The 15,331-nt window shown below is 41.1% G+C and overlaps 1 protein-coding gene across 1 annotated transcript in view; it reads right to left on the bottom strand.

Moving 5' to 3' along the window:
• Positions 1 to 15,331, bottom strand: part of cdk4 (cyclin-dependent kinase 4) — a 36,622-nt gene that overhangs the window by 4,018 nt on the left and 17,273 nt on the right. Inside the window, exons 2-7 of the mRNA XM_034166820.1 lie at positions 8,700 to 8,934; positions 8,461 to 8,596; positions 8,181 to 8,348; positions 3,267 to 3,376; positions 2,300 to 2,350; positions 2,068 to 2,203 (exon numbers count right to left, since the gene is read on the bottom strand). Of these exons, the coding sequence (XP_034022711.1) occupies positions 2,068 to 2,203; positions 2,300 to 2,350; positions 3,267 to 3,376; positions 8,181 to 8,348; positions 8,461 to 8,596; positions 8,700 to 8,929 (831 nt within the window). The 5' untranslated portion in view covers positions 8,930 to 8,934. The remainder of the gene's footprint in view (positions 1 to 2,067; positions 2,204 to 2,299; positions 2,351 to 3,266; positions 3,377 to 8,180; positions 8,349 to 8,460; positions 8,597 to 8,699; positions 8,935 to 15,331) is intronic.

The following is a 15,331-nucleotide window of genomic DNA, read 5'->3' on the forward strand; positions in this document are numbered from 1 at the left end:
ACATATACATATACATATACATATACATATACATATACATATACATATATACATATACATATACATATACATATACATATACATATACATATACATATATACATATACATATATACATATACATATATACATATACATATATACATATACATATATATACATATATACATATATATATATACACACAAAAATTTAAGCAATTTTGGAGAGACGAGCCACTGATGTCACAGTGCAGCTCTCACGCCTGCCACTCAAAAACAAAATTGAACAGATTGAAACAGGATGCGACATTTTAACCCCTTAAAATACCTCTTAAAATAGGTCACGGTTAGCCATCTTTGAACTTGTCCAAGGTCTGTGTCCCAAGAATGTTTCCTGTAAACTTGAAGACTGTGGCAGTAATAAGACTGGACTTGTGCTGAGTACAGACTCATGGACAGATGGATGGACGCAAAGCCATCACAATACCCTAAGGCCATATTTGATGGCATTCGGGTAATATACCAGCCCAAACATTTGCAACCTTCATATGAAATGTTTTCCACTACTTTGTATGTCCTACTTCTCAGTTTACAATTGCCTGCAAAAATGATCCCCTCTGTAACTACAAAACAGCCCATTTCTGTGCATCTGCTGTTAACTGTGTCCTCACTCCTTTCAGAAAAGGAACACATTTCTCTCCTATTTTCTGGATGCACTGTAAACACACACACATACCTCCAGAATAGATTAGCACGTTGCCGGAATGTTGACCTCAACTTATGTCCTTGATCATTTACTGATGCTAACCAAAATCAACTCACTTCTTTCCTTTCATAAGCCTGATGTACACGCCAGGTTTGACCAAACTTAGTTTAAGTATTTGTAAGACATCTTGCAAAATCCATGCACAGTTACCTAGAGACCAAGAGGACCGCACCAGCATCTACTTTTGGTGGAGTCACTAAAATTCTTAAACTTAATGTTTTACGGATTTCACCTTGTCGTAACGTCTGACAAAATAACAGCTATGCACAAAGTAAGAGAGCTCCTCAACTGTTAGGAGTCACGACGAGGATGTAAAAAGCTTAAGAATTTCTGAAGCAGATATTCTCACATTTCCCACTTAATGCAGTCACAGCAGAAATTAAAGTGATCACATCTGCACTACGGCAGCAGCGATGACTTGGGTCTGTCGCAATCTATCATCAGCAGAGTGATAATCCAAACAGTAAGATGATTACAGAGCCTTGCAGATGCCAGGCAATTTTTTGACTCTGCTTGTTGACATCACAAGTGTGACACATTTGTTAGCGGTAGGAAAGCAGAAATCTTAGGCAGAAAACCACATTTCAATATAAAAACACATCTTAGATGATTCATTCTGCAACTTAACCTCACAGTAACAGGTATTTGTAATAAAATACTTGAAAATTAAAAAAAAAAAAAAAAAAGATTTCACAGCAGCAGCAGCTTCTGTGTAGTGACCACAGTGTCAACATATGAGCTGTCAAAGCGGCCACGCCCCTGAAGTGTTAGGATAATATGTGAACATGATGACAATGATGACTTAAAGACAATAAATACAGTTTTAAATTGTGCCACTAGTTTTGCTCTTACATGCATTTTAATCCAAGATGTTTTCATTCCTTCAGTTTGCTTCCAGAGACTATTGTGCAACACTATGTTAAAAGCTGATGACAACAGCCATTGTTTCCCCACCAAACAAAATAAAATAAAATTAAATAAATAAATAAATAAATAAAAGTCAGCATTCATGGGCAGTATTTACAGTTGTTTTCAAACTGTTCATTCTCTGACTAATATAATATGATCACTGCATTTATTTATCTGTTGTATTGTGCATTCTAACCAATGGGTCTTTCTGCTATTAACTACAATTAGTTACAGAAATTTTCAACACTCCATCTGTGACAATCTGGTAGTTTGTGCTAAATTTAATTCAAGCAGACTGAATGTTCTACCACAATGAGGTAATTTATCTCTTACTTTTCTGATTTTCATTGTCGTGAATGACCAGGAAGTATGACTAACACATTTTTCACTAAATTAAAACTTAGCCCTTACCAGAAGCAGCTGTGCCCCCTCCTCATTTATCTCTGGAACAAAGTCAGTGATTGGGCGAGGAGAGAGAGGGGGGAAGTTTTTTCTTGACAGTGTAACATCAGTTGGCCACTCCTCCTCTGGTGGTAAGCCAATAACTCTGAAATGATATTGTTTTTAGGGAAAACTGTCAATAATATGACTCTGATACAAAAATATCACATTCCAGTTAAGCAAACGAGATAAAGTTACTCACTCAAAAATTTTCCCAAGTTGGTCCACTTCAGACTCGCCAAAGAACAAAGGCCTAACAGACAACAATGTTAAGATATTTAAAGTACAAAATGCTGGTGAAAAGTTAGAATACACATCTCTGTAATCCTATTCTGTGGATTTTATGCACAGTTTAGCATGTTGGACAGAATATCACATGAATATTGCAAAAGTCTGCCATGTTCCAGATAAAAACAGACTAGCTGCCAAATAAATATTCAAAATCAACAAATGTATACTGCATGAACCTTTTCTGTTACATCAATGATGTTGCTGCAGTGCATCACTTGACCACTAGATGGAACTAATGAGGAAGTCCAGGTTTATACTGACTGCCAAGTGCTGCGAGTCAGACTCGGCACATTTACCTAAAGAACCCCAAAGACAAATTACTTCTTGACAACAGCTGGCAGGAATGAGCTTAGTTCAATAACTAGATTATATAAAAGCAGCAGAAGAAATCAACAAGAAAGAGGAGAACGCATCAGTATCCACACAGTCTTAAAATGTAGCACCCACTTTACATCCTCCTGACAGATACAGCAAGAGATCAAAAATATACTGAGAGAGAGAGAGAGAGAGAGAGAGAGAGAGAGAGAGAGAGAGAGAGAGAGAGAGAGAGAGAAATAGCTTGCTTTGAATTAATTTAATGTGGTCAATATAGATGCAAAGGAGGATATTAAGAAAAGGCAAATTTATTTGCGATTAAAGCTTTTTTAATATGATCAACATTCATTAAATATCTGTGGGTTTTGGAGCATTTGTCAAACAAAAGCTTCATCTGTGTGAGTGGATTATGCAGAATTGTATCAAGTGTTTTATGGCCAAAATTTAAAACATTTCAAATGATAAAGATACAGTGACAGCAATAGACATAGAGAGAGAGAGAGAGAGAGAGAGAAACAATTTATACCAGCTCTTCATTATCTGGTGATATTCATCTGACTCACTTTCGCCTGAACATCTCAGCAAAGATGCAGCCGGTGCTCCAGATATCCACAGGAGTGGCATAACTGGACTGCAGCAGAACCTCAGGAGGGCGGTACCACAGGGTCACCACCTGAGGGACACCAACACAATAACCAAAAAACAGTGGAAGTAACAAATGTTCTTTATTAAAAAAACAAAAACAAACTGCATAGTGACAAATGTTACAGAGCATCCAGAAAAGTATTCACAGTGCTCCACTCTCTCCAGTTTTATGTCAGCCTCATGCCAAAATGGATTAAATTCATTGTTTCCCCCAAACGCCTACTCATAACACCCCATAATGACAACCTGAATTTTTTTTTTAATTTTTCAGATTTATTTAAAATAAAATCACGTGTACGTAAGTATTCACACCCTTTGCTCAATACTTTGTTGATGCACTTTTGGCAGCAATTACAGCCTCAGGTCTTCTTGAATATGATGCCACAAGCTTGATGCACCTATCTTTGGGCAGTTTTGCCCATTTCTCTTTGTTGCACCTCTCAAGCTCCATCAGGTTGGATGGGGAGCGTCACTGCACAGCCATTTTCAGATCTCTATAGAGATGTTCAATCAGATTCAGGTCTGGGCTCTGGCTGGGCCACTCAAGGACATTCACAGAGTTGTCCTGAAGCCACTCCTTTGATATCTTGGCTGTGTGCTTAGGGTCATTGTCTGTTGCCCCAGTCTGAGGTCAAGAGCGCTCTGCAGCAGTTTTTCATCCAGGATGTCTCTGTACATTGCTGCATTCATCTTTCCCTCAATCCTGACTAGTCTCTCAGTTCGTGCCACTGAAAAACATCCCCACAGCATGATGCTCCCACCACCATGCTTCACTGTAGAGATGGTACCTGGTTTGCTCCAAACATGACACCTGGCAGTCATGTCAAAGAGTCCCATCTTTGTCTCAGAGAATTTTGTTTTTCCTGGTCTGAGAGTCCTTCAGGTGCCTTTTGGCAAACTCCAGATGGACTGCCATGTGCCTTTTACCAAGAAGTGGTTTTCATTTGGCCACTCTACCACACAGGCCTGTTTAGTGGATTGCTGCAGAGATGGTTGTCCTTCTGGAAGGTTATCCTCTCTACACAGAGGAATGCTGGAGCTCTGACAGAGTGACCATTGGGTTCTTTGTCACTTCCCTGACTAAGGCCCTTCTCCACCAATTGGTCAGTTCAGACTGGCAGCCAGCTCTAGGAAGAGTCCTGGTGGATCTGAACTTCTTCCATTTACGGATGATGGAGGCCACTGTGCTCATTGGGACCTTCAAAGAAGCAAAAACGTTTCTGTACCCTTCCCCAGATTTGTGCCTGTAGACAATCTTGGTTCTGAGGTCTTCAGACAATTCCTTTGACTTCATGTTTGGTTTGTGCTCTGACATCCACTGTCAACTGTGAGACCTTAAATGTAGACAGGTGTGTGTCTTTCCACATCATGCCCAATCAACTGAATTTACCCTGGTGGACTTCTATTAAGCTGTAGAAACATCTCAGGGCCCCTTAACACACAACACAAAATTAGGCAAAAGAAGCAGAAATGAGGCGAAAATCCAAACAAAAAACAAAATGGGGAATCGTGAAACATTTCACTTGCTCTCAAGAGGGACACGCGGTCCGACAGGCGTGCACGATACCGCGGCGACGGTTTCGTGCACAAACAGTGTGAGCACCTGGAATGTGTGGCACCACATTGCGCGGCGGCTGTGGGGGGGACCACAACAACAAAAAAAAGAAATAAAAAAACCCACCCCAATTTCTAATATTTAATCCCTCTTATCGAGCAGACAATACAAGTACGATCCTTATGTTCCTCTGTACATGAGCCATGGTGTCATGAAATTTCATGAATGAAGCAGTGCGCTCTTATGTCCACATCTGCTGGTCTGGTGTGTCCAGCTGGCCCTGCGTGCCCAGTGAGCAGCGCGCCGAAGGACACCGCGTCATGTGGACCACAGCTGATCAGGGGGTCCTTTTCACCTGGCACAGCTTGCATCCTGTTGCAAAGGCGATATATGTTTTTATGTATTTCCACATGAGGACAGCAGGCACACGCATCACGGTGGAGAGTTGTAAGGTCATGTCCTTCATAACACGGTATGTGTTCTCCAGCTGTGACTTGCATGTCCACTGATCTCAACAGGAGCAGCTTGCCCACCTTTTTCGATCAGCACACAGAACAAAGTGTCACTCTGTTTCTTTGTTCTGTGATTATTTATTTTACTTAATTGTTATGTAATTATGTATGTAGTTACTGTAGTATTTATTTATATACTTGTCCTGGCTGTGTTCTCTGTGTTTTTAATTTAAAACGTCACGTGCACTGAGCTGTCATTTCCAGCTGTCAGTGAGTGGCTGGCCCTTGATCAACTGAGAGGCGCCCTGCCATGCTGTGTGCGCTCAGACGTGGCTGGCCTGCCCCCATGTGATCTTGTTTGTACATAATTATCAGCATGTCATGCAAGTTTGCCCCCCTCCCCTTGCACCACATGTGATGCGGGGGTGGGGGTGCACATGCACGCCACGTGTTGGGGGAGGCGACACACTGGCACACCACATGTTGTGGGGCACACTTGCTTGACATATACATTGCTTTGTAACAGCACACTTGTGTGGCACTTAGACAATCTTCACAGACAGCTTGAATGCGGTCATCTGCACTCCACTATCGTGCTGGGAGCGTGAATAGCCCCGCCTTTTCTCATTGTCCAACGAGTGGTGTTGGATGTTCGCATGTGGCACCTGGAATATGGCCAACACCTGCCAAGAGGGGATCGCATGGGCACCTGCGGGGCACTTGCTGTCTTTCGGCTGCTGGTATGCGTGAATGGTTGTGGCGACAGCTCTACGAGGCATTTGAGGCGGTTCCGATTTTTCACGAGTGGCATGCGATTTCTCCTTTGTGCGCCAGTTAGCCTCAATCGTGTTATGTGTGAATCCCTGATTAGTGGAAACACGATGCACCTGAGCTCAATTTTGAGCTTCATGGCAAATGGTGTGAATACTTATGTACATGTAATTCCTTAGGTTTTTTTTTTTTGTAATACATTTGCAAAAATCTAAAAAAAACAAAAAGAAAAAAAAAAAGAAAAAACTGACAGTCATTATGGCATATTGTGTGTAGAATTTTGAGGAAAAAAAATTAATTTCATCCATTTTGGAATAAGGCTGTAACATAATACGTGGAAAAAGTGAAGTGCTGTAATACTTTCTGGATGCACTATACATAGGCTTTTTAAACAGTCAAGTTCACCAACAATTAAATGTCTGAGCTCATTTGTGTCAACACTTCCATTTTCCTACACATAGCATATTTAAAGTAGACCTGCATTGAAATAAATGTGGTCAGATTTCAGAAAGAAATAGCTGATATGTATTTATAAGACCCTTGTGAATGCAGTAAAGTAAATCTGTAAGCCCAAATTTGTAATTCAGCGGAGAAATCTTCGTTTAAAAATGACAAATTTGCAGCTAAAATTTAGCCCTCTGTGAAAACAGTTTGTACAGCCGTATCATTTTCATGACGTCAGGGACAAGACGACGCGCTCCCGCCTTCAGTCCGATCCCGCATTGAAATTGATTTTATCTGTTAGTAATGTTACTTATACACGTCCTGGTTTCAACATCCAAAAGTAAGCTGAAATGAATGTGAGATACAGATCTGTATGCTCAGATCAGCAACGACATCGACAGCGGGCGCCGCCGTTCTTCTCCCACTCTCTGCCTCCGCTGCGCTTATTAAGTCTGCGGGCTCGTTAACCGCCGACACGGGCCACTCACACCGCGGCACAACACCGGCATCGCCTCTCTGTCTACTGAATGGAGCTGCAGCACACTTGGCACAAGTCCTGAGATTACCCTCGCTGTTTTAATGCGAAGCGGCCGGTACACCTGCTGCTGCAAGGACAGACTTCTTGCGGCAAAATCCACAGCACCGCACGTCTCGGCAATCAGAGCCCCAGAGCTCCATGGACGCTGAGAGAGGTTTATATATTTTTAATGACTGGGATTCTTTGCGGGTCTCGCCTCCATATCCCGCGATGGTACCGGAGGCGAAAGACAGTAGATTTTCATTGCGACACCACTCAATCAAACGGGCGTATGAAAAAGTCCCCCAAAATAATTTTCAAGCACAAATAAAAGAAATGTGTACTCACCAAATGTGCCGCAAGACAATATGAAGTTTTAAAAAAAGTAGATCCTTCCGTATAAGACAAGAAAAAGGTGCAGATGCAAACTGACGTAAATCCACAAATTACAATTGGCGCAATGCATGCTGGGAGAGGGTCTTGTCCGTGACGTCTCGGCAGCGTCCATGATGAGAGGGACAATTTGCGGAGGGCTAAATGTTAGCTGTAAATTTGTCATTTTCAAATGAAGATTTCTCCGTTGAATGACAGATCTGGGCTTGCAGATTTACTTTACTACATTCAGAAGGATCTCATGTGTAAATGTAAGTCATTTTTTGTTCAAAAAATGTGACTGCATGTTTTTCAATGCAGGTCTCCTTTAGACCCACTTTGACTGAAAGCTTTCAAACTCCAGTTTCTCCTCATGCACATATTCCATTTTAATCAAACAATGTGTGTGTTAAGTCAGTCTACTTTATATCAATGTAGTTATAAAAATAGAATTAAAAAATCATTACAAAATAGATTAAGTTTTTCTTAACTGTGTCAGGTGGGCACTCTGGAGCCAAACATGCACGCATATATATATATATATATATATATATATATATATATATATATATATATATATATATATATATATATATATATATATATATATATATAAAACCATGAAATAATCAAAACATTTTGGATAAATTTCAGATTGTGATTTGAGAAATACTTGGCTAAAACATACAAAAAGCATTTGCCAAGTCCTTAGGCACCTTACCACAGGAGTAAGCGCCATGTGGCAGCTGTAGATCCTGGCAAGTCCAAAGTCAGCAAGCTTCACCTGGCCCTGGCTGGTTACCAAAATATTCTCTGGCTTTAGGTCTCGGTGCATCACACGATTAGAGTGAAGGAATGCAAGACCACACAACAGCTGCCTCATCAGATCCTGCAAAAGCACTCAGGCATTAGAGACTGTACTTGATAAACAGCCAAAGTAGCAAATCGCTAGTTCTGTGCTGACTTGTGACAAATTATGCTTTGTTTGACTCGTGTCTCACTTTGATTCGGTCAGGTGGTAATCCTGCAGCAGGCACTTTCTCTAGGTATGTCTTGAGATCTTGGTCCACATGCTCAAACACCAGAGTGACTTTAGTCTCCTGGTCTGATCGCTGGGTGGCACAAACGTCCATGAGCCTGCCGTGTACAATATAATCAGTGAGTTTTCTCAAAGTTGTTTCACAACAAACAGCACGACTGAATGAGTTGCAGACATGCTGTAGCTTGATAACCGTCTCACCTCACCACATTGGGATGGTCAAACTGTTCCAGTCTTCTCAACAGAGCTACTTCTCTGACTGTAGAATTTGGGAGGCCATTATGGTCCGTCTGGACACGCACGCTCTTCAGAGCCACAAACTGTCCACTCTCCGTGTCTCGAGCCTTATAAACGGTCCCGTAAGCTCCTCCCCCGATCTCTGCCACAGGTTCATATTGGATGCTGGTGCCGGAGGCCATGGCCAACTTCATACACACTGAGGGACAAATCACAGGTAAAGGTAGTGACTTCTATAACAATGGCGTATTATCAAGAACATGTTATTGCGTAAAGCACACTGCTTACTACTACATGGTACCTGGATTGACTTTACCCTCCATTTTTAGTTTTCTGTTAGCCAAACCTGGTGTTTGGTATCACCTCCATTGCAATTCCAAATGCGATGAGGTTAAACAAAAAACTCCTTTTTGTTAGGCAAGTAGTGTCGTCTGTATTGTAGTAAACTTTAAAGTTAAGCTATTCACTGATTAGTGTGTATCGTATTCTTCTTCTTTTATGTGTTGTGTCGTGTTGAAGATGACATCACAGATGCTTCAAGTGGCATCACTATGACGAGTCATGGGGTACAACAATCTGCAATAGAAAACAAAGCACCTGGTATAAAAGGTGAGGAGAGCTGAGCTGAGTCTAGAGATAAGGCCGATCCAAACCAATATCGGTATCTCGTTGCGATACAAACTTAATTCATGAATTGGAAATTTCCGACACAACCTGCAGAGTTTTCCGATCCAGGAACAGTCTGTGTGTGCTGAAATGTCTCCACAAGTGCTGCTGGCTGCGGAGTGTGGGGGTGTCTGAACGGAGGCGCAGAGCAATGAAACAGGTCTCTGTTCAGGAAATCCCTTCCAAGCCACATTCTGCACGTGTTACAACAGCGTGGCTTCGTAGTAAAAGAGTGCAGCTACTAGACTGGCCTGCCTGAAGTCCAGACCTGTCGCCCATTGAAAATGTGTGGCGCATTATGAAGCGCAAAATACGACAACGGAGACCCCGGACTGTTGAACAACTGAAGTCGTACATCAAGCAAGAATGGGAAAGAACTCCACCTACAAAGCTTCAACAATTAGTGTCCTCAGTTCCCAAACGCTTATTGAGTGTTGTTAGAAGGAAAGGTGATGTAACACAGTGATAAACATACCACTGTCCCAGCTTTTTTGAAATGTGTTGCAGGCATCCATTTCCAAAATGAGCAAATATTTGCACAATAACAAAATATCTTATATCTTGTCTTTGTGGTGTATTCAATTGAATATAGGTTGAAGAGGATTTGCAAATCATTGTATTGTGTTTTTATTTACATTTTTTTCACAACATCCCAATTTCATTGGAATTTGGGTTGTATTTTGTACTAGAAATACTGCAAAGCAAGACAGGAATGTGCAATGTTTGCAAAGCCGTTGTACCGAGTTTGAGAGCTCTGTTGCGACCTACGATACAGTGAACTGCCACATTAAAAAGCACAAGGAAATTTTAGCCGAGGTCAGAAAGTCTAAAGGAGCCGGGGGTAGGGCAGTCACAATTATTACAATATTCACCAATCGCGATTATTTTTCATATTCGCGATTACGGTGAATTATTTATTTTATTTTATCCACAAAGCATAAAACGACTCAGAATCTGAAGTCATTGTGCTGCAGCCTTGCTCACTCTGTTTTGCTCTCGTCTTAAGGCAGGACAATAACATGGAGGCTGAGGAGCGATCCGTCCTGCCGTCTGGATAAGATAGCCGATTAAAACAGTGGCCGTCTTCTTTAAAGCCGTCTAAAATGCGGAGTTTACCGAAGGAGCTGTCGATGTTTGTGTCTGTGTGCGCACGCGGAGTCAACAGGCTCCGAGGGAAGGGGGGGATGAGGGAGATTCCTGAATGGAGGCACGACACGTTACAGTCTGAGAACCATCAGTGCACACAGTGAGCGCGGAGCAGAGAGAGGATTTTAACCCGAGTGAACATGTTAAAAAACAAAACCAAAAAGGTGAAGCTGCCTTTACTTCTCTCTGAACTTTCTCTCCTGGTGTGATTCTGCCGTTACCGTCCTGTTCACATCGTGTGTGCGTCGTATACTGAATTTATGAGATCATGAGATGAAATAAATGGTGAAATATCTTTAAAAACATATTTAAAAAATGAGAATATATGAATGAACTGAGCAAAAAAAAAAACTGACATGGAGAAGCTGTGGTGATGTTCCTACTCACAGATCACAAAAAGCAGGTGAGAACTCTGAACTTTAACAGCTGTTATTTTCCAAAGGTATTTATTTGTTCAATCTTGAGTTTAATGTAGTGTTTAAGCACAAAACATGACTAATGAGGAGAAACAATTTCAGAAATGCAACAGAAACAACCACAAACCAGAAAAACTTGGGACTGTATGTAAAATGAAGATAAAAATAAAAATGTTGCACTATTCCCAGTTTCTCCACTCACAGAAGCCAAACGTTCTTCCAGAGTTGTGTAAATTATACTACCATAGTAGAATATAAAGAAGGGAAAAACGAAAAAAATAGACATATTTGTCAATCGCAATTATTTGTCTGACAATTAATCGTCTCCAGAAATTCCTAATCGTGACAGCCCTAGCTGGGGGGAATGGTGCAAGAATTTACCCAGACTGACCAACAATGACTCCAAAAATGAGTAAATGGTGATTGTGGCATTTTGGAAATGCGCCCTTACCAAAAAATAGTACTGATAAGTATATAAAAAGTAAACTAGAAGTATACTTGAAACATACTTGCATATACTACTTTTTGGTAAGGGCGGAAATGCGCTGTCGTGAAAACGGTATATGTACTCGGGGCAGGTGTGCCATCTGGTGTTCAAGAGATGAAACTTCAGCCACTGAACCAACAATGGTCCCGTAATCATGTATACCATTAATCACATTTATTTCATTCTTTTACGTTTGCGTGTGTTTCAGCATTCTAAAGAGCTAATTTCTTGGAGAGAGGGGGAGAGAGAGACACACACAGAGAGAGAGAGAGAGAGGGAGAGCGCTGTCTTTTCTCCACAAAATCTATACTTTTTCTTCACGAGCTGCTCTCTTTTCTCCACTTCCAAAGAAATCCAGCTTATGAACTGACTGATTGTTCTGATTATTGGATTACTGAAGTGCAGTTAAACACGAGAGATCAGATTAATACAGTTATCTGATTATTATGGTCCTGTAAACGTGCTCCACTACAGGGGAGCTCATCTCGACAGAACACCAGCACCAATAATAATAGCCCACAGTCTGTGACCTAGCTGTGAAAAAAATAACAACAAACAAAAACCTCAAGTGCCGTCTGTGACAGGGTGCACTTTATTTTTTTTTCACAGGAGTGCCGCAAAAATTGCGTACAAGTACATGTAAAATGTCACCAAAAACCATGAAAAAATAAATAAGGGTAAATTCTTTTCTTTAAATAAAACTGAATTCTTTAACCAAAACATCAAATTTAGGCTTGTATCTTAGATGCACCTTCTGGCAAATTGTAGCTGAACTTTCAGATCTTCTTTTTAAGAAAATCCTCCTCTTACCACTTCATCATGAAGCTGTATAACTGGGGATACAAAATATCCTCATATAAAATCAACAACAATAATAATAATAATAATAATAATATTAAAGCAAACAGAGCTCTGGTATTGGAATCGTGTTGGTATCAGCAGGTATCCAAATTCAGGTATTGGGATCGGAAGTTAAAAAAAGTGGATCATGCATCCATAGTAGAGTTGTAAGGTTAAGCAGGTATTGTGCTAGAAAGGCAACATATCATTGGCAGCATAATCTTCAATTAACCAATCAACATTTATTTACAAAGCCCTTTACAGTAGCCAGATGATTTTGCTTTACAACAAAATCAAAGATCCACAAAAATAAAGCAAACACACAATAAAGTTAAAATGGCACATACAAACAAACCTAGGACCACTCGGTATCACAAGTCAGTTTACATAAACAAGTCTTTAGTTTTAATTTAAAAAGTACTAAGTCTGGAATAGTGCACAGATCAAAAGGTAACGTGTTCCACAGTCTGGGGCCAGCTACAGCAAAAGTACAATCACCCCAAAGTTTGTATTTTGACCTCGGATCATCAAAGTAAAGCTGACCAGCTGGCTTTCCTACTGTAAGTGCGGAGAGCTAAAATTTCAGACAAGTAGGAAGGTGCAAGGCCATTAACAGAGGTGGAAAACTCCAGCTTCAGAAAGTAAAAGCCCTACCATGTATTTGTTCTACCTGTGTACCTAAAACAGGTGATCACAATAATTGGCTCATCCACCTGCCTGAAGATCTGAACTAATTACAATCAGCTGGGTTATTAGGAAGATGGAACAAATATGTGGTTGGACATTTACTTTCTGAAGCCGGAGTTTTCCGCCTCTGGAATTTAGTACTGCTATAATGGACTGATGCAGTAGGTGGCAGCAATAAGCAGTCATTAAATGCCACAGAAGAAGACAGGGTAAGCTTTGTTTTATATCACAGGAGTGCGTTTAAAGGTCGGAGCACATTTCTGCATTCACAAATGGCTCATGAAACCACAAAAATAAATAAAGTACTTCATTTACTGATATTTGTTGTCAGTCTGGGTAAATCTTTGGACTTGTTCCCATTGACTGTGCAGCTCATCTCGTTTCCTCAGCGGAGCGTGCTCGAGACAAAAACAAACGAATTTTCGTCATGGTGAGTGATTGGAGCCATCTCCGACCACCAGCTAGCTCCGACATAATGTGAATTAAAGAATAACCGATAAGGGAATCGTTAAGCAAAAAGGCTCCTGATATCAGTGGATAAAACCATTTCTTATAGATTCTTAACAGGAACCGATTTGATACCCATCCCTACTGAAGACTTTCAATATTCTGCAATAAGAGAATCCAATAATTGTATATAAAGTTTCTGAAAGGCAGGAAGCAAAGACTGTCAAGCCCTGGTCCCACCGAATAATGAAGGATGAATAATGAGCCATGTAGCATGATTTTTGGGTATGAGTCCAGTTATTCAACAATCGTGGGAGAATAGTGGCTCTGAGAGGCTCTTAAGCCCCTTTCACAGCAGGTCTGCTTTGAGTTGCTTCATGTGGCGTCATGACAGAGCAGGAATTCTGCGTCAGGTGCGTGCAGCAGGAGGCAGAAAGGAGGTGCTGCACACAGACTCAGCTGCAGCTGTGTGCGCTCTGATTTCTCTTTTTTTATAGTTTTGTTATAGTTTATCTTCCTTCCTGTGACCGGGAGCTGCAACCGGCTTTCACGTGTTCATGCGCGCAAACCGTCTGTGAGTGGACATGAAGAAGTCCAGAGTTTATACTGGATGTGGACATGTCCTGTCTCTGACAGTCAGTCTGTGAGCAGGACTTATTTATGGACTTTAACACAATCAGAGAATTTGACAAGGTGAGCACAATAAGCTGCAGTCAGGCTGCAATCTGAGCATTTTTTTTTTCCTTTTAATTCTTCACATGTGCAGTGTAGTTTTCCTGCATTGTGTACACATATAAAAGGTTTGTGTCAACAACTGTGCATGATTTATAACTTGGGAACAATAGAACAGCAGGAATCATAAACTGGCGTCGGGTAACATTGTATTGTGACGGTGTGGCTTCCAGTCACGTTAAGTATCGTTGTGTTGCCCTGACTTGCATTGAAATCACTTCCTTTCTGCATCCTGTGCTCAACGCAGAAAAACTGAAACATGTTTAATTTTCGGCGTCCGGTTCGCTTCATCCTTTTCATCTGTCACGGTGTTCTGGCATTGAGCGTATTCGTCTCGGCACTAGGTTGTATCCACGTGGCGTCTTCATGACACGCAACTCAAAGTGGGCCCAGTGTGAAAAGGGCTTTAGAGGCAGAATATTCGGTTAAGGAGGCCCATCTCTGAGTGTGGCGCCAATTTCAAGAAGTTCAAAATTTAGCAACAACAGCGTGGGGCAGTTTGTGTATGAGGTTCTACGAGGACAAAGGAGGATTTTAGAGGCATGTTTATGGTGAGGACAAGGCTGTTAAAAGCCCATTATCCGAGCACCTGGTGGCTACGAGAACCAGAGAAGCTATTTTGGCTCAGCCCTCTTGCGCACTATATTCCCACCTGCTTTGAGCACTAAACGCTGTATATAAAATAATTATTTTGTAGCGGATTAATCATTTTCTGTTAGAGTTTAGAGTTATGTTGAAAACACCACTAATCACTTCTGGAATCACAGAGGACGTTTCATTTGCAGCTTTTTTCCCCCCACTCTGTCTCATGCGCTGAGGTGGAGAACATATTTGGAACAGCTTAAAAGGTAATTATTTGTAATGTTTTAATAGCTTGGTAAAACAGTTGCATGTTCATTCCTTCTTTATAAGCAGATGTAAAAGTATGTTTATGACTAATTTAACATCTTGCTATAATGGATCAGGTGAGGTGCACTCTGTGCGCACTGACACAATGACCTGCACTCAAGACGAGCATTTACACAGAACGCAAGCTCGCAAAAGAGCAATTTTGCAGACAATAAGGGATGAACACAAAGTTAAAAGTTGGATCCCGGTGTCAAAATGACTGTAAGCCATGACAGAAATAAAGCCAGTCAGAAGAAGCGCAGAGGCGACTACCCAGAAACTCATGG

Source organism: Thalassophryne amazonica, chromosome 3 (genome assembly GCF_902500255.1).
Source record: "Thalassophryne amazonica chromosome 3, fThaAma1.1, whole genome shotgun sequence".
NCBI lineage: Eukaryota > Metazoa > Chordata > Actinopteri > Batrachoidiformes > Batrachoididae > Thalassophryne > Thalassophryne amazonica.